This window comes from Oculina patagonica, chromosome 14, assembly GCF_052425735.1.
Source record: "Oculina patagonica isolate OP01 chromosome 14, crgOcupat, whole genome shotgun sequence".
Lineage (NCBI taxonomy): Eukaryota > Metazoa > Cnidaria > Anthozoa > Scleractinia > Oculinidae > Oculina > Oculina patagonica.
The window spans coordinates 12,474,433-12,494,293 of NC_135771.1; the positions used below are offsets into that span (position 1 = coordinate 12,474,433).

The following is a 19,861-nucleotide window of genomic DNA, read 5'->3' on the forward strand; positions in this document are numbered from 1 at the left end:
GAGTGTGTTTATGACTTCTAATATCGTGAAAATAAAGAACATTATCTAATAGAAAAACATCAACTGAAGTATTATTAGTGTCACCAGAATATTATAACGATGAAATGAACATCAATTTCGAGTCGCAGTAAAAGCCTATCGAGCTCGGACTTTTGAACGGAAGCCATTTGTTTGGAGATGTGCTGTTACAAACAATGCTTTTCCTAAAAAAATGCCTTTCCTAAAAAAATATTGCTTTATATCTACAGATGAACCCGAGATCACTGTTCATCCACAAGCTAAAACGAAAACAGAAGGAGATAACGTGACTTTATCTTGTAACGCTACCGGAAATCCAGTACCGACAATATCATGGACCAGAAATGGATCTCCTGTAGATACAATTGGCAATTCCAGGATCCGTTTTTCAGAAAACAAAAATGAGTTGTCTATCACGAATGTAAGCAGGACAGATAGCGGGGAATACCGATGTGTGACGAACAACAGCCTTGGAAATGATACATCAAATGCTGCTAAGCTGGACATTCAATGTAAGTACTGCTAGAAATCTACAGATAAAGGACTTCACACTCTTTTTTTTCCTGTCTTTTCTTCGGAGGACTGTATACTATCGCGTTCTTACAAACTTGACAATCTTTTTAACACTATCAGCTTTCGTGTTAACTCTCACGTTTTACAATCACAATCTAGTTTTTATCCCTCGCGCACATGATTTATCTTGTCAATCAATTTAAACCACGTGACCAGATGCATAACGCAACTACTGATATCGGACACTCTCCCCCCTCTTGACTCGTGTGAGTCAAGAATACAGCCACAAGGTCGGTCGTTTTCTTGATTATCCAGGCTGCTTATCCTTCTAGCAGCATCCAAAGCTGCCACTCTGCGAGGCCGACTGCTCCCCTGCAGATCTGCTGGCTGCACTCGATTCCTGTCTTGTCTCTTACCGGCATCCGGCCCAGCATGAACTTCAATCGGATACAATTTCTGTACAGGTCTTGTTATATGAACATCCTCCTCCTTGGTGATTGCCCTCGATCGCATGTGCTCTTTTTACCTCTTTGTCGCGTCCACAAATCAACCCTTCTACCACTCCCATCTTCCAGAGGCCTCTCTTCACGCCATCTTCATGTACTACCACAAAATCTCCTTCCTTAGGCGATCCTCCTTCCCCAGCAGGTTTGCTTTTGTGACTCTCCCGTAAGGCTGTTACATATTCCCGCTGCCACCTCTTCCAAAAATGTTGCAGCTTCTTAGTCAGGTACTTGTGACTCCTGGTATACGTTGCACTACTTTCTCCAAACTCTTCTTCTGACTCTAGTACCTCTGGCAAGGACTGAATCCTTCTTCCAAGGATCAAATGGTATGGAGTAAGAACTTCCTCTGATGGGTTGTTGTCATCGCAAGTCGTGGGCCTTGAATAAAGGGTACCTTTAACCTCTAGAAGGATTGTCAAAATCTCGTCAAAGGAAAGTCTTGCATTTCCAATGACCTTTTTCAAGCATCGTTTAACACTTTTCACCTTTCAAAGAAGCCTCCCCACCATGGGGCCTTAGCTACATTAAAACGCCACTCGAAACCCTTGTTTTCTAGTTCTCTCTTACCTCAGGATGTCGAAAAAGTGTGCGTAACTCTCTCTCTCTCTCTCTCTCTCTCTCTCTCTCTCTCTCTCTAGACGAAAAGTGTGGCACTCTTGTAACATTTTGTCTCCCTTTAAAGAAAAACCTGATTTACCTCCCGTTCTCCGAAAAAAGCCTATTTATCAAAAATTTGAAGCATTTTACACCTTCTGTGCAAATCGTGGATCAATCCATCAATTCCTGTATGATTTATTATCGTTTAAAGGACGAAAATGGCACACTAGTAACTCTAGTCGGGGTAAGAGCTAATTTAAAAGGGTAAAATCCAATTTCTACCGCGATCAATAGATAGATGGACGTGTAATAAATGCCAGTACGTTCACTCGCTTACCCTTTCAATTTAAAATGTCGTTTCGATGACTATTTCAAAAGATCAGGTAAAGTTATATGAACTTCATTCGAGGTTAGAGTTTGGCGTTTCAGTTTAAGGCCTTGTATTGCAATTTTCAACTAGTGAAGGCTCCTGTATCCTTGCAATTTAAAGTATGATCTTCAAAATTAGGCATATTAAAGGCCTATTATATAGCATTGTTTTGACCAGTTTTCATTTGTTTAGGTTGAAATGTTTATCATTTACAACGATTTTTTCAGACCTCACTTCAGCCGTCAAGCCGGGTTACAAGAGTGCCATAAATGCAAGAAATCCAGCACCGAGATAATAATATTAAAAAAACTCAGAATTCGATTATTTCCGGTCTAAATAATAATCAACATAATATCTTCCTGCCACCTAAATTGGAAGGTTGTGGCCTTTAAGCTCTTGGCGCTGGAGGCAGTTTTATCAGGTTCTTTAAAACAAGCAATGGTCGTCTACATTTGATACACACGGAAATGTTTCCTACGACATGTCAGGCATCGCTGCAATACGGAAAGGCTTTTAGCACTTCTAACAACCATTTGGAAAGGTAGCTCATGGTTAATGTTTATAGTTAAAGCAACGATACAAGAAAAGTTATAGTGACATTGCCTATTGTAACGGTACAAAGCAAGTCGCACAAAACGTTTATGGGAGTTAATTACAGTGCCAGAATGAGCAGTGTTATTTTTGTTTGTTAGGTCAGTGCTGTGCACTGTTTTTGTGTTATGTTTAAATGATACGTTAGTGCTCTGCGCCGTTTTTGTGTTATATTTGATTGTGACCTTAGAGCTATGCGCTGTTTTTGTGTTATGTTTGATTGTTAAGTCAGTGCTATGCGCTGTTTTTGAGATATGTTTGAATGTTACGTCAGTGCTATGCGCTGTTTGTGAGCTATGGTTGATTGTTAGGTCAGTGACATGCGCTGTTTTTGTGCAATGTTTGATTGTTACGTTAGTGCTCTGCGCCGTTTTTGTGTTATGTTTTATTGTTACCTTAGGGCTATGCGCTGTTTTTGTGTTATGTTTGCCGGGATTATTAGGTCAGTGCTGTGCGCCGTTTTTGTGTTATGTTTGATTGTTACGTTAGAGCTATGCGCTGTTTTTGTGCTATGGTTGATTGTTAGGTCAGTGCTATGCGCTGTTGTTCTGTTATGATTAAATGTTAGGTCAGTGCTATGCGCTGTTTTTTTGTGTTATGTTTGATTGTAAGATCAGTGCTATGCGCTGTTTGTTGTGTTCTGTTTGATTGTTAGGCCAGCCTGCGCTGTTTTTTTGTGTTATGTTTGATTTTTAGGTCAGTGCTGTGCGCAGGTTTTGTGCTATGTTTGATTGTTACGTTAGAGATATACGCTGTTTTTGTGTTATGTTTGATTGTTAGGTCACTGCTATGCGCAGTTTTTGTTATGTTGGATTATTAGGCCAACCTGAGCTGTTTTTTGTGTTATGTTTGATTGTTACGTTAGTGCTCTGCGCCGTTTTTGTGTTATGTTTGCCGGGATTATTAGGTCAGTGCTGTGCGCCGTTTTTGTGTTATATTTGATTGTTACATTAGAGCTGTGCGCTGTTTTTGTGTTATGTTTGATTTTTAAGTCAGTGCTGTGCGCTGGTTTTGTGTTATGTTTTATTGTTACGTTAGAGATATAGGCTGTTTTTGTGTTATGTTTGATTGTTCGCTCAGTGCTAAGCGCTCTTTATGTGATATTTTTCATTGTTAGGTCAGTGCTGTACGCAGTTTTTGTGCTATGTTTGATTGTTACGTTAGAGCTATGCGCTGTTTTTGTGTTATGTTTGATTGTTACGTTAGAGCTATGCGCTATTTTTGTGTTTTGTTTGATTGTTACGTTAGAGCTACGCTGTTTTTGTGTTATGTTTGATTGTTACGTTAGAGCTATGCGCTATTTTTGTGTTTTGTTTGATTGTTACGTTAGAGCTATGCGCTGTTTTTGTGTTATGTTTGATTGTTACGTTAGAGCTATGCGCTGTTTTTGTGTTATGTTTGATTGTTACGTTAGAGCTATGCGTTGTTTTTGTGTTATGTTTGATTGTTACGTTAGAGCTATGCGTTGTTTTTGTGTTTTGTTTGATTGTTACATTAGAGCATTGCGCTGTTTTTGTGTTATGTTTGATTGTTACGTTAGAGCTATGCGCTGTTTTTGTGTCATGTTTGATTGTTACGTTAAAGCTATGCGTTGTTTTTGTGTTATGTTTGATTGTTACGTTAGAGCTATGCGTTGTTTTGTGTTTTGTTTGATTGTTACATTAGAGCATTACGCTGTTTTTGTGTTTTGTTTGATTGTTAAGTCAGTGCTGTGGCTCAGTTTTTGTGTTATGTTTGATTGTTACGTTAGAGCTATGCGCTGTTTTTTGTGTTTTGTTTGATTGTTAGGTCAGTGCTGTGCGCAGTTTTTGTGTTATGTTTGATTGTTAGGTTAGTGCCAGGCGCTGTTTTTGAGTTCTGTTTGATTGTTAGGTCAGTGCTATGCGCTGTTTTTGTGTTATTTTCGATTGTTAGGTCAGTGCTATGCGCCGTTTTTCTGTGTTCTGTTTGATTGTTAGGTCAGTGTTATGCGCAATTTTTGTGTTATGTTTGATTGTTACGTTAGAGCTATGCGCTGTGTTTGTGTTTTGTTTGATTGTTAGGTCAGTGCTGTGCGCAGTTTTTGCGTTATTTTGATTGTTAAATCAGTGACATGCGCTGTTTTTGTGTTATGTTTGATTGTTACGTTAGAGCTATGCACTGTTTTTGTGTTATGTTTGATTATTAGGTCAGTGCTGTGCGCAGTCTTTGTGTTATGTTTGATTGTTACGTTAGAGTTATGCGCTGTTTTTGTGTTATGTTTGATTGTCAGGTCAGTGCCGTGCCCAGTTTTAGTGTATATTTGATTGTTACGTTATTGAGCTATGCGCTGTGTTTGTGTTTTGTTTGATTGTTAGGTCAGTGCTGTGCGCAGTTTTTGTGTTATTTTGATTGTTAAATTAGTGACATGCGCTGTTTTTGTGTTATGTTGATTGTTACGTTAGAGCTATGCACTGTAGTTGTGTTATGTTTGATTTTTAGGGCAGTGTTAGGCGCAGTTGTTGTGTTATGTTTGATTGTTACGTCAGAGCTATGCATTGTTTTTATGTTATGTTTGATTGTTAGGTCAGTGCTATGCGCTGTTTTCGTGTTATTTTCGATTGTTAGGTCAGTGCTATGCGCAATATTTGATTGTTACGTTAACATATGATTGTTAGGTCAGTGCTGTGCGCCGTTTTTGTGTTATGTTTGATTGTAACGTTAGAGCTATGCGCTGTTTTTGTGTTATGTTTGATTGTTAAGTCAGTGCTGTGCTCAGTTTTTGTGTTATGTTTGATTGTTACGTTAGAGCTATGTGCTTTTTTGTGTTTTCTTTGATTGTTAGGTCAGTGCTGTGCTCAGTTTTTGTGTTATTTTGATTGTTAAGTTAGTGACATGCGCTGTTTTTGAGTTCTGTTTGATTGTTAGGTCAGTGCTATGCGCTGTTTTTGTGTTATTTTCGATTGTTAGGTCAGTGCTATGCGCCGTTTTTCTGTGTTCTGTTTGATTGTTAGGTCAGTGTTATGCGCAATTTTTGTGTTATGTTTGATTGTTACGTTAGAGCTATGCGCTGTTGTCGTGTTATGTTTGATTGTTCGCTCAGTGCTATACGCTCTTTATGTGTTATGTTTTGATTGTAAGGTCAGTGTTAGGCGCTGTTTTTAAGATTTGTTTGATTGTTAGGTCAGTGCTATGCCCTTTTATCTGTTATGTTTGATTGTTACGTCAGAGCTATGCGCTGTCTTTGTGTTATGTTTGTTACGTCAGTGCTGTGCGCAGTTTTTGTGTTATGTTTGATTGTTAGGTCAGTGCTATGCGCTGTTTTTTGTGTTATGTTTGATTGTTAGGTCAGTGCTGTGCCCATTTTTTGTGTTATGTTTGATTGTTAGGTCAGTGCTATGTGCTGTTTTTGTGATATGTTTTATTGTTAGGTCAGTGCTGTGCGCAGTTTTTGTGTTATGTTTGATTGTTACGTTAGAGCTATGCGCTGTTGTTGTGTTATGTTTGACTGTTCGCTCAGTGCTATGCGCTCTTTATATAAAAAAAAAAATTGTCGTCTATCGACCGCCAATGTGTTATGTTTGATTGTTAAGTCAGTGTTAGGCTGCTGTTTTTTGAGTTTTGTTTGAATCACGGTTACGTTAGTGCTTTGCGCTGTTTTTATGTCATGTTTGATTGTTACGTCAGTGCTATGCGCTGTTTTTGTGTTATGTTTGATAGAAGGTCAGTGCTATGCGCTACAGAATTTTTTGAAAGTTTGCAAAAATTTTCATTCTGTCCGTGAGATGAAATTATATCAAAAACAAGAAATTTTACCCAGTAGTTTTTGAGTTATTAGCCTAAAAAAATCCAAAATAGGGTATCTTTGAACTCCTATTGCATTGCCATGGTAACAAATTTTGATGTCACAATGACCTCGATTTTTCGTTGGTGAAACAAGTATAAGTTTGTACTAAAAGATTTTCTTAAACATTATTGGTATATCCACGATTGAACACCAAAGACGGGCATGTCTAATTCTGACTTAATTTAACTATCACGAGCCACCTTAAGAAACGCTTATTAATGCAAATGTTACGATTGTGCCACATTAGTTACCAATGTGCCATATTAGTTACCAATGTGCCATATTGGTTACCAATGTGCCATATCGGTTACTAATGTGCCATATTGAGTTACCAATGTGCCACACAGAGTTACCAATGTGCCACACAGAGTTACCAATGTGCCATATTGGTTACGAATGTGCCATAAAAAGGTTACAAAAGTGCCGTTTCTTCTAGCTCTCTCTCCCTCTCTCCCTCTCTCCCTCTCTCTCTGCTCCTTTGAACGTCTTTGCGTTGTCAGACACGATCAAGGTGGGAGTTCCTTTTCGCACGGTGAACTTTCTCAGACACCTGAAAAAAATAGGAGTTGAGAGATCTTCTAATTCTAGGTGCAGTGCCCGAGTATAAGAGTGAATAATGAGACATAAACCTTCTTTAACTGCTTTAACTGCTTAACCGTTGAGAAGGGCGGGGGCAGATTTACCCTAAATTCTGGTAAACCCGCCGTCGCTGGTTGGGTATATACTGTACCCTCCAACTTCTTGCATGTCACACACCGTGACAATATCTTCTTCGCTACTTGTCTCCCCTTGGGAACCCAGAATTTGGTGCGCAGTTCTGTAAAAGTACTCTTTACTCCGCAGTGAAAGACCTTCTTGTGACATCTTTGAATTTAAAGGAATGTCAGGTGGTGGTCCTTGTGTAAAATAATTGGCTCCTTCGCTTCCGCGGGCAAATCAGCATACTCTAGCCGTCCCTTGCATCTAATCACACTCTGGCTGTCTTCAGTCAGACCAAACTTGTTAGAAAGCTGCTTGTAGTTTTAGCCCTTGCTTCCCAACTTCATGTCCACAGAAGACTCAGCATAACTAATGTCTTCCTCTGTCAACACATCTTGTTTATCACCCATCTGGGTTTCCGTTGCCATTTTGGCCCTTACCTGTGAATCATTTCTCAGCCATTTTCTCGTTTTTTTGAACTTTTTCTGCCAACTTCGACATTTGACCTTCGTAGATTTGATGCGACTTCTTCACTCCTTCCAGTTTTTCCCTGAGTCGTCAGCCTGTGAAGTTTAGTCCGTCCTTTAGGTCTTCAATGTCTTCCTTCGATGTTGTTTGGTAATCTTCCAAAGTTTTCGTTCTTTTCCGGAGATTCTCGAGTTTCGCTTCAATTTTAGTTTTGGCAGACTCTATAGTGTCGAGTTTATCCAGTTTGGCTAAGATTGCCTGTAGAGTCTCTCCCAGATCTTTCTTACAGTTCGCTGGTGCGTGTCTCCCAGGGCAAAACGCACGGTTCTCGACTTCCTGCTTCGCGTAAAATGTGTTGCTGCCCTTCCTGTTCTGCGTATTTCCACCCGAGGACACTGCATAGTAATGGTCATCCCTCAGTTCTAACTCCTTTAAAAACGCGCTCAACAACTCCTCTATTGACCCTCGTGATGGTCAAGCGAAATGCTTCGAGCAACTTTTGCAAAACGGCGGGAACTACCACTGCTGCGAAGGTAGCTTCGTCTACTCCAAGCGCCTTCAGGGCTCTAAATTGAGCGCTACAACTATCGCATAGTTTCCTTAAACGAGATGTGTCTTTATCGCTGAAGACCGGCGCTAAATTTAGCAACTCATTCACATGAGCATGCTGTATGGCAGTTTCTTTGCCGTACTTCTACTTCAGAACGTCAACAGCGGGCGCATAGTTCGCTGCTGTCAGGGAGAAACCTGGGATGGTGGCTCTGGCCGGTTAAGTGACTAAACGTCGCAAGTAGGAGCATTTGTCGACGGCTGTTAGACTTTCGTTTTTGTCAATGGCACTTTCGAAGGCGTCCCAAAATTCTTGCCATTTCAGTTTTGGTAGTACCATTTGGAAAATGGTACTCCCAAAACTCCGGTTAATGCCTTAGAGGAATTTGTTTGAAATTGTCATGACCGAACTCCGCCACGCACTTTTAGTCTGGAGACATATGGCATGGCCGTTGTTTTCCTTGTTTTGACACAGTTTCGAACTCCACTTTCATTAATGTCGCTTATATTTACTTTCCAACTTGTGCTGTCACAACTACTCACTTCAAAAGGGATGCAATCGAAGTAAATTGAAAATCCAGCGCCATACAGACAAAATTTAACATTGATGTGTTTTCGTGGCGAACGAAGAAGTTAAAATTTCTTTGTTTTGTACTCGACATTTCATTGGCTGAAGGAAAAATAATGCTGAAATTTATTGTTTCCGTTCTGCTTTGTGATTGGTTAACTTTGTCTGGGTGACCCTGGTAACAGTAGCCGCGCTGTAACGGATGTTGAGAATCAAGGTAGATCTGAAAATTCAGCGCTGAGAGATATTAAGAATTTCCACATGCTTAATAATTAGTGTGGTTTTTATCATATTTTTACTATTATTTTTATCATCATCATCATCATCATCATCATCATTATCATCATCATCATCATCATCATCATCATCATCATCATCATCATCATCATCATCATCATCATTATTATTATTATTATTATTATTATTATTACAAGTGAAACCGGTAAAAACAATATATAATTATATATTCCATAGAAAACAGGAAAATGTGAAAAGGTTAAAAAAATAGATTAGTCTGTATAAATCTGCAGCTTACTTATATAAGTAAATGCTTACATTGTACGCTTCCAGAAAATTCGATACTCACCCCAAGGATGGTCAATGGAAATTCCGAAGGGGAGGGAGGGCACAATAGCCCAATTTTTTAAAATAAAGTATGAAGCTAAACTAAAAATTCCAGGGGGTCGGAAGGGTCCATCCTTGGGGTAGGTATGGATATTTTTGGAACCACACATTATAATTAAACTGCCATTAAGGTCTGGACACACTAGGCGACACGTCGCTGCAACACGTCGCGGCGACAGTCGCCTAGTGTGACATGCGACAAACTATGTCGCTGCAACAGAATTTTGTCCCTGCGACGTGTTGCACGAATTCAAACTGGTTTGAGAGCGCGTCATGTATTTTCGCCATATTGAATATGGAAAACTAGTTTGCATTCCCACTCTTCCAAATTCGCTGTTTGTGCACCAAACAAACACCTTGTTGCAACGACTTAGTTGTAAGCAGTACACATGGAGCGACTTGTCTCCGCGACCTGTCAAGTCGCATAAGTTGTCCCGACCTTTACACTATTGAAGACACTTTAGCCTGCGCTAGAGTAAATTTATGGTCTGCGATAATAATTTTGTAAATTCTCTGTAATTTCATTATTTTTTATTAAAACTAAGGAGCAATTGAAGAATACCCCGTCATTATTCATCTGCTCCCGTGGTCCACAGTCCGCAGCCAAATGTTTTTGTTAAGTTATATTTCACTCATAACGCAGTCCGCAGTCATGAAGTCCATTGATCAAAATTGAATTAAATTGTTATAATTGCCTGCCACCGCGGTCCACAGTCCCATAGTGTTTTACTTGAAAATTATACAAAGTCTGCTAATCGCCTGCCACCGGGGCCCATACTCCCGTAGTCGATTCTAAGAAATGCTAGTAAATGTTATAATCGCCTGCCACCTCAGTCCGCAGTCCCGTAGTAGATTTCAGAACAGTAGATATCCTGAACACAATATAAAGGCTAACCGCAAGCAACCTAATCGCAGTCCGTAGTGTACCCAGAATTCTTCATGTTAACAATATATAGTGTTGCCCTTACAAATATAGATAGCTTACCGTGAACAGGCTAACCAAAGTGCATATTAGGCTAACCGAAATGAATAAGTAGGCCTCTCTAAACACAAAACATTCTGTCCCATATGTTCACTATGGGACTGCGGACCACAGTGACAGACAAGAAATGCGTGACTACGCAGTGGCAGGCAATCTAAACACCAAACTTTTTGTGTCGGACTGTGGACTGCGGTGACATTAAAATCAGTTCAGCATGCAATTTTGATATTTGTATGGTGACTGCGGACTGTGGTGGCAGTCATTTCAGTTATGCAAAAGAAGTGCCTGGGTAATCTACAATCATGCCAAAACAAAATAGTTTTGTCATGAACCCAGAATGGTTTCAAAACTTACATGTAATAAAGTGTCAGTATTCACATGTAGCCTTATTGGGTTCTGGGATGTTCATATTACATAAATAGCTATAAAATAATGTCACTAAAGTATATTCAGGTTTAAACTGGCAACATGTGGGAATCAATCATGTGACAATTTTATTACATATTTAACACAATGTGTATTTTTGAGTTCATTTTGACTAAGTCAGTAAGAGGAATGTCATTGCACTCTTCAAGTCACCTGAAAATAGAAACAAAACAAACAAAAACTGTTTATTTTGATGAAATTGCTATTTTTCCAGCATGCAGACTGTATAATTATTAAATGGCTTTTTTCAGTGTGTGAAAAAAAAACTGACTGCTTTCATTTTGGGCTAGTGGATTCAATAATTTTTTCCACTTGCTAGATAGCCAAATGACATTTATGGATTTTTATTTTTTGATGTTGATCTTTCCAGAGAAATATGGGACTTTGGGCAAGCATATAATGGTTTCACAGTCTACCTGGGTCAGGCCAGGAAGAAATCAATTTTCTTGGCACCCTTCCTTTTATTAATCATAATTTTGCAAAAAAAAAAAAATGTCAGTCTTCATTTGAATATGTTGTGGTTTAATTTTATCCCTGGTTTAAAATTTTTCAAACCAGTTTGATTTTTATTTTCTATTGTCTCATATTCATTATCATAATCTGAAACAAAAGGAAATAAAAAGCAAACTGGTTTGAAAAATTTTAAACCAAACATAAAATTAAACCACAACAAATATTTAAAATGGCTAGCTGTAGTTTAAAATGCTACTTAAGGCCATCCAACAACTGAAAATACATGCCTTAAAAAATGTCAAACAGCTTTTTTATAACGTAGGCAAATGTCTGGTCAAAAAGTAGATCTTTTAAAAATTTCTCAGGTAGTGAATGTGTGAAGAGAGGAGGATGGGAATTGCTGAGATTGGCTGAAGAGATCAATAACTGCCTGAACTTGTTATAATCCATAGTTTAACTCACCAGTAATTCAGAAAGTCCTCAGTTCTGAATTCTGTAAATCCTGTTTAGACATTCTAATAATCCCACAAATTACCTGTATACAACAAAATGCAAAAGAAACGTCAATCTATGTCTGGCAATACAATACACATCATGGAAAGATACAAATTTAAACTTCAGAAATGGTCTCATTTATTTCTTTGCGGCCGGAAATGACCACATGGTCAATATTTTGACAAACATTTCCTCACGTATAAATAATTAAAGGATGCGATTCTTATTAAATTGAAGTAGCTTAACATTCAGATGACAAATATAAATAGAAATTACATGCCTCGACGAACTGAGTGACATTACTATGACACTATCGCCTCAAAATCTACAAGATCTATTTTTTTTTTATCGCCGAGCTCGGCTTTAATTCCAGTGAGCTAAGACCAGCTAAGTTTTAGTACGATTCTATCTTTAGCACTTTTATAAATCTTCACATGAACGCCGAAGACATAAGCTTAAGCCAGTCTTCAAAATGAAATTATAGTACAATGAGAAACGCTTACCTGAAGGGACCTCAGGTCATCACTGTATTAAGTCTCTGTTAGAAATGTTTGTGCGAAAAGCTTCCACCGTTTCTCCTCATTCCATATTCTTCTCCAGTATCGGGAATACAAATCAAGGATATCGAATACTCTTTGTTTCGGGACTCGTGATCGCGTCAAGAAGAAAGAACATTGACAAAACTATCCTATAGAACTCGAAATTGCAAAATCAAAACACTAATCGATCGACGCCATTTTGAAAATGCGCCCGCAATACGGACCGCGGGGAATCCGCAAGCAGGGGGGGGGGGGGGGGGGGGGCACAGCTAAAACTCTCCCCAAGCGCCACTCCTTTTTCTGAAAGAAATTACGTTCAACTTCGCCCAAAGCAATTACAATGAAAACAAACTGATAACGCTATAATAAAGAGGATACACTCAAGCCTTTGGCAAAATTTTCTTTTATTTCAAATGCAAATGGTCGTTGAGTAGGAAGCCAACAAACTTTTCAATTGTATTTTTTACTGCCGTACTTTTTCACGAAAAAGTAATAATGGCCATTTTTCAAAACACTATTTAAAAAACTACAACTTTGCTCAAAAAAATCCTAAGAGAGAGGTTCTAGTAAAGTTTTCAAGCAAATTTAAAAATGTGATCCGTTCTGGTCACGTGAGCGATGACGTCATAACAATTAGATTAATTAAAAACTACTTCACATATAAGTGTCTACCAACATGTATTTTCTTGTTACCTCGCATTTAATGCAACGCCAGATACGCACTTGTACCCAGACTCCCATTTTTTGAAAATTGTGCATAGCTACCTTAATTTTGATATTTTGTTCGGTACCTGGGCAGTCCAAAATGCCTCACACCAATGTGCTTCAAACTGCAATGACTGCTTTTTTAGTAATAAACTATTTTCGTCACAGTGAGCAAAAACGAACTTCTGAGCAAAGTCACGTGACTAATGACGTCATCAACCTACGACTTATACAAGAAGTAGTTTATGGTAAGAGTTATTTCTATACGACGTACTACTCCTGCTGACTTCAAACTGACCAAGTTATTTGGCATTGACGATTTTTCAGTTGCAGAGGATTTTGGGAAGGTTTTTATTATAATTATATATTGTTTTTATAATAATTATTATTATTATTATTATTATTATTATTATTATTATTATTATTATTATTATTATTATTATTATTATTATTAACTTTGCAAGTTGTTGAGATGTCATGGCCGTTAGATTGGACCGAGTCCCGAACAGCAACAAGTGGCCCAGTGTTTCATTTTACAGTTCCATGACCTTGCTGATCCCAAAAGAGCAGTCTTCTAGATCATCTCCACTGGCGTACCGATCCCAATCATTCTCAGATGTTCAGGAAGTCTTATGAAACTGTTCCTAGTCCATTTGTCACATAGCAAAAAGGGTTAATCTACAGGAGAGGGAATTTGCCCTTTCCTCTTTTTTCCGGGTTTTTCGCCCGTGTGGGTTCGTTGATGTGCTTTGAGATGCGAGCTTTTAGTATAAGATTTATTGCATCCCTCAAATGTGCATTTTTGAGTACTTGCCAAAGTTCCCTTTTCGTTTAGGTAACTGCGCCAGGGCATATTCAGTGGAATATATTGCATCATTTGCATTTGAAGTGTTACTTGCCTTAAATGTATTCGAATTTAGCTTTGAGGAGCTGGAGTTGCCTGTAGAACCTTCGTTCATCAGAAAGCTTCAATGTTCATCGACTCCATGAAGCTATCGTCGTTGTCAGTTTGAGTAACTTCTGAAGTTTGTTAGTCCAGTCCCTGAACTCTCTCTTCCGCGCGCCCTTTATAGGGTTTGGACCCAGGCGCACAAAGAGAGAGTCCAGGCTAACTTGCATGCGCATGCTAAGAAAAAAAAAACAATCAGAACAGAGGAGTGTGGCATCATTTGCGTGGGACGCGCACGTATGGTAAAAATGCTCGCTTAAATGATGAATTCAACTACGCGACCAAGCGCGCAAATAAATGCAAGGAAAAAACTGTGCTCAATTGAATCCAGAACAAATTAAATAAACAGCTAGAAAACAAGGAATAGCTGACGGATAGCGATTTTTGTTTTGGCCGTTAGCTTTTAGCAGACACTGACTGGAAAACTAGGCTTTTTAAAGTTTTTCCGGTGATCCAGCTTTAGAACACGGTCGTTGGATTCGTCATCTGTGCGTGCGCGTTTTCAAAAGTGCTGCCAAATATGTTTTTTTTCCCCAATTTTGAGGGGAAAACTGGCGCATGCGCATGCAAGTTATCCTGGACTTTCTCTTTAATTTGCGCGCCTGGGTTCATAAAGGGCGCGCGGAAGAGAGAGTTCAGAGACTGGACTAGAAGTTTGATGGTCCAGGTTTGATGGTCGGCGAATCAAGACTAGAAACAGGTTTCATTTCCACGTCGGTGCACGTGAGACCTCCCGACTTCTCGATGCAGTCTAGTTGAATTTCAATGTCGTACACATCACAACGCTGTGTCTTCCTGCTTGCTTTGATCAGATCTTCTTGTTGTAGTTGAGCTCGTAGTCTGAATCGAGTAAACTTTTCGAGTCAAATGCACCCCCGTCATCAAAAAGGCCATTTGTGAGCGTACATTCCACATTTTGTTTCTTTCTCTAGTGCGCTAGGTCTTTATATTTTATTTTATCTTCTCATTTCATTATCGTTAACCCTTGCATCCTGTGGAATTACAACACGTTTGTTCACAACAGCTAGTTCTGGACGTCTTGTTTCAATGACATGATCCGTTTGTATGTTGAAATCGCAAAAAAGCTTGTAATTTTCATTTTCAAAGTCTCTCTGTCAGGCACATGCTTGTACCATTCATCTGCTCGCTGGAACTTACACTTAACTGCTAAGTCCCAATGGACCACTTTGGCATCATTATCCTTTTTTGGTACTCTTTTTGTGCTATTTTTTGGGCGCACACTGACGATGTGAGATACTGTTTCATACATCTGGTTACACACCCTACACTTGGGATTGTCTTATGTCTTATCCGTTTTTGCTTTGATGTAGTTAGGTCTCATTGCCTGGTCTTGGGTAGCGACTACTTACGCTTTAGGTTCTTTCAAGGTAATATAAATTCTAATACGGGGTTTGAGACTGCTGCTAGTCATCATCATTGTCATCATCATCATTATTATTAAAGTTATGACGTTATAAACACCCGTATTCTCAGAATTTATTCACTAGCGTTCCATTCTTACATGTAAACGCCAATTTCATACGAAGGTTTATAAAAGGAGGGCACGTTATCTCTAATTCTTAGAAAAAATGGAACTATACTTTTTTCCCTCCAAGTTAAAGAATTTTAAAATCTAATACGGTGTTTTGAACTAACGCCAGTTACACGTGCGCAAAATATTTTTTTTTCTAGGCAGGTGTTCACCACACCACCGTCAAGCATTACCAAACGTTCTTAAATGGCTTGTAACCAAAATCCATCTTTCGCAATTACAATTCCTTATCAAATGCTGTACATCTGTAGTTAAGACACCCCCAGCCAAGTTCATTTTTACTTCCCAAGCCCGAACTATCAATAAATCTCAACAATTATTTGTGTTACTGTTCATGCGATTTCATATTGGATCTTATCTTCTTCTCTTCTTGTTTTTTTTAGTACCCAGTGTTGCTCCTGAAAATATAAGAGGACATAACACAAGCTCAACTAGTATTTTAGTCGCGTGGGATGAAGTGCCAACTGATAAACAGCACGGTAATATCTTACATTACACAGTCGTTTACAGGGAGCTCAAGGATGTGACAGCGGTGAAGAAACAGGTTAATTCTACCACACGTAAAACCGAGCTAACGCAACTTAAAAAGTATACAGAATACAGCATCCAGGTGTTAGCTACTACTGCGAAAGGTGATGGACCACGCAGTGTTCCTATTACTGTCAGGACAGATCAAGACAGTAAGTTAGTAAAAATGCATTATAATTGTGAGGTAGTTCAAAAAAAGCATATTGTATAGCAACCCTGTAGTTATCACAAGACGCAGATTTGAAGAGATTGGTGTGGGTTTCAATAGATCGTTTTCACTGTCACGCAATACAAATATAAATTGAAAAACTATTGATGAATGACGTCAGTAAATTGGATATCACAGGAAATAAATAAATAAAACATTTATTTCAGTTTAAGGTCTGTTCATTGTCCCAAACTTCAGATATTCGCCGAAACGTTTTACACAAATTTAAAGAACCCAACATGGAGCCGCCATGTTGGTGCACCTCCGTGGTACACCAATATGGCGGCCGGAAAATTGCTTAAACATCTGAAGCCTACTTTGGTCAAATAGGCCACTGATTATCTGTACTTGACAAACAAACATTTACATGAACACTTTCCCTGTTGCTAAAATATATATTTTTTTGACAACAATGATCTTAACTTTGTGTCACGCACTGCCATGACTTTGAAATTCAAAAGGTAATGGTTTCCAATCGCAGGACGCTATTGAGCTGAAAAGTTGTATAAAGATATAATTTTAGTACCTCGTATGCCTGCGTGCAAGTCTAATAACCCACCTCAGTGTTAAGTAGCATGAACAGCTAGTATAATTCCTAAACCTCTGAAATAGATGGTTGTCCATCGCGGATTACCGCAAACACCTTCGCCCACCACCCTGCACCCCCTGCATCTAGTTTACTGGTACCTATTTTTACCCCTGGGTGAAGTAAAGTACTGAAGCATTGAAGAGTGTCTGTGTGAGAAAGTTCAGAAGAAGAGGGTCAGCCGCTTTCCACTAAATTTATGTTGTATACAGGCCTCTTTTTTGTGTTGGTTTCCACGGATTTTAGAGCAAACGAAGTACTATTCGAAGATTTCTAAATCACCTTTTATATATGTGGCTTTATACCAATTCTTTCTGACAACTCGTAGTTACGTTTGCGACTGAATAACTTGAATATTATGGTACCATAATAACTATAACGGTGGTTGTCTTCAATTTCATGCACCAAGTAGTCCTTTTTTCCTAGTCGTAGAGAGTAGAGTCTCATTTGATTATGAACGTCATTTATAAATCTCAGCAATCCTTTGTTTTATTGTTCGTGCAACCTTATTTCATTAGTGACTTCATCTGGTCCCCTTCTTCTTGTTCTTTGTTAAGTACCCAATGATGCACAAACTATAAAAGGACATAGCACAAGCTCAACCAGTATCTTAATCTCGTGGGATAAAGTGCCAAAAGATCAACAACACGGCTATATCCTTCATTACACTGTAACTTACAACGAGCTAAATGAGGGTGCAGTGGCGAAGAAACAGGTTAATTCTACCACACGTAAACTTGAGCTAAAGCCACTTAAAAAGAATACGGCATACAGCCTTCAATAAATCATATAGTATATGACCGCGCGCTGGAAATACATTTGCGGTACAAAGTGCAAAGACTTTGAAACTTCGGAATATGTTTATTTGGTTCCTAATTAGCACTTTGGTTTCAAGATAGCTAAATGGATGCCCATAACCTTTACTTGAGGACGCAAATAATTACCTTGAAATAAACGACTCGCGGAAAGTTTTGATTTGTTGCCGCTTTTATGTTTGTATTTTTTTCATAAGTTATATATTAGACGCTGTTCCTTATGCTAGAGACCTTCTACCTATCAAAGTTTTATTTAAGTATTACTTTAAACAACCGCAAGATGTATTGTGGAAAGATGGAATAACGCCCATCGTAAGTACTAAAACATCCATAAATGGGGGGAGATTGGCTCATCGTATCTCCTTTGCGAGCATGGTGACCTATCTTTTTTTTATTTTATTTTTTTCGAAACAGTGCTAGATAGGGAACATTCAGAAAAAGTTTCGAAAAAATCGTTCGACATCTTCTATTTCCGAGGAATCACCTAACAAAACTTCATATTGCTTAATGTTGCAGAACCTTCCAAGGCTCCTGTACTAACCCGAATAAAGGTAACAAACAGCACTAGTATTCAGGTACAATGGGAGCCAATTCCTCAGGAATTTACAAATGGTATCATCACCAATTACGTCATACACTTCACGGACGAGAAAGAGAACAAGACAGGCAAAAAGGACTATGCAGCATCTCGTCTAAAAGCGGTTATTAACGGGCTCAAACAGTCTACTAAATATTCAATCCAAGTTTTGGCTGCTACGGCGAAGGGTGATGGTCCAGCAAGCGAGCCTAAACATGGAACAACAGGAGGTAAAATATATTTTTGATAACTAAATCTAGTATAGGCAGCTAGTTTTTCCTCTTACGTTTGATCTTATGTGCCATGTGTCGTAATACATTCTAGTCGAAACTGGGGTTTATCGGAAGATATCACTAGTATTAAAAGCGTCTTTTTTCTTTGATCACACGTATATTTTTCGTTCAAAATTAATATAAAACTGCACATATTTTTCAGAGCAAGTTTCTTGTTAAATAGTCAGCATGTTTCTTTCATATTTCCCATAGTTATTAAATGTGCCAGTCACTGATCATTTTTTGGACTTTAAAAAGTCGCCCGATTTCATTTATTTATTTTACAATTTAAATGCGAATAACACCTCATTAGTAAATAATAAAGATGGTAAATTTTAAGCTCGGTAATAAATAATAAAAATAAGATGTTCTACATGACACGAGCATGGGAAAAAGAAATATTCTGAGTCCCCGACGGGAAACGAACCCATGGCCTCCCAGATACCGGTGGGGCGCTCTAACCAACTGAGCTACGAGAGACTCGTTGTGAGCTGGGCCATTTTACTAGGTTGATATGTGACACGCGTCCTGCATACTGCTACGATCAGCAATGTCGAATTCATCAAGTTTTGTAGTAAATAATAAAGATGGTAAATTTTAAGCTCGGTAATAAATAATAAAAATAAGATGTTCTACATGACACGAGCATGGGACAAAGAAAAATTCTGAGTCCCCGACGGGAAACGAACCCATAGCCTCCCAGATACCGGTTGGGCGCTCTAATTAACTGGGCTACGAGAGACGCGTTGTGAGCTGGGCCATTTTACTAGGTTGATATATGTGACACGCGTCCTGCATACTGCTAGGATCAGCAATGTCGAATTCATCTGGGAGGCCATGGGTTCGATTCCCGTCGGGGACTCAAAATTTTACTTTGTCCCATGCTCGTGTCATGTAGAACATCTTATCTTTATTATTTATTACCGAGCTTAAAATTTACCATCTTTATTATTTACTACAAAACTTGATGAATTCGACATTGCTGATCGTAGCAGTATGCAGGAAGCGTGTCACATATCAACCTAGTAAAATGGCCCAGCTCACAACGAGTCTCTCGTAGCTCAGTTGGTTAGAGCGCCCAACCGGTATCTGGGAGGCCATGGGTTCGATTCCCGTCGGGGACTCAGAATTTTTCTTTGTCCCATGCTCGTGTCATGTAGAACATCTTATCTTTATTATTTAACACCTCATTATTCAACCTTGTTGTTTCAGACCCACCTACGCCTCCGACGCCTTCTGATAATAATATCAGAACAACAGAGGTGTCAGTTTCCTTTAAAACTAAGCTAGAGTTAAGTAATGGCAAGCCAGTCAGGTCAGTACTGTTTATAGGGAATCTCCACTGTAACGTTAAGTTGACGTTGATTTGTTTGAAATAATGCCCGAATTCCAAATTTAATACGACAAGGGAGAAATAGCATTTAACAGCAGCAGAAAGTGGAAAAGAGTATGCTTTAAAATTTCCC

At 38.8% G+C, this 19,861-nt stretch overlaps 1 protein-coding gene, 2 long non-coding RNA genes and 1 pseudogene across 6 annotated transcripts in view; 2 read left to right on the top strand and 2 right to left on the bottom strand.

Annotated features, from left to right (window-relative positions):
- The window catches only part of LOC144637456 (hemicentin-1-like), a 211,294-nt gene that overhangs the window by 180,118 nt on the left and 11,315 nt on the right, over positions 1–19,861 (top strand). For all 4 annotated transcript variants that reach the window (XM_078496515.1, XM_078496512.1, XM_078496514.1 and 1 more), the window contains 4 exons: positions 249–530; positions 15,793–16,089; positions 18,063–18,353; positions 19,608–19,710. In XM_078496515.1, the coding sequence (XP_078352641.1) occupies positions 249–530; positions 15,793–16,089; positions 18,063–18,353; positions 19,608–19,710 (973 nt within the window). The remainder of the gene's footprint in view (positions 1–248; positions 531–15,792; positions 16,090–18,062; positions 18,354–19,607; positions 19,711–19,861) is intronic.
- LOC144638975 (uncharacterized) lies at positions 971–7,527 on the bottom strand (annotated as a pseudogene).
- Positions 4,426–6,209, top strand: LOC144637489 (uncharacterized). The gene is made up of 5 exons (XR_013567728.1): positions 4,426–4,509; positions 4,554–4,720; positions 4,763–4,846; positions 4,932–5,481; positions 5,568–6,209. It is a non-coding gene; the product is annotated as an uncharacterized LOC144637489 (long non-coding RNA).
- LOC144637490 (uncharacterized) lies at positions 10,762–12,420 on the bottom strand. Its single transcript, XR_013567729.1, has 3 exons — positions 12,168–12,420; positions 11,632–11,704; positions 10,762–10,869 (listed from the first exon to the last, which is right to left on the bottom strand). It is a non-coding gene; the product is annotated as an uncharacterized LOC144637490 (long non-coding RNA).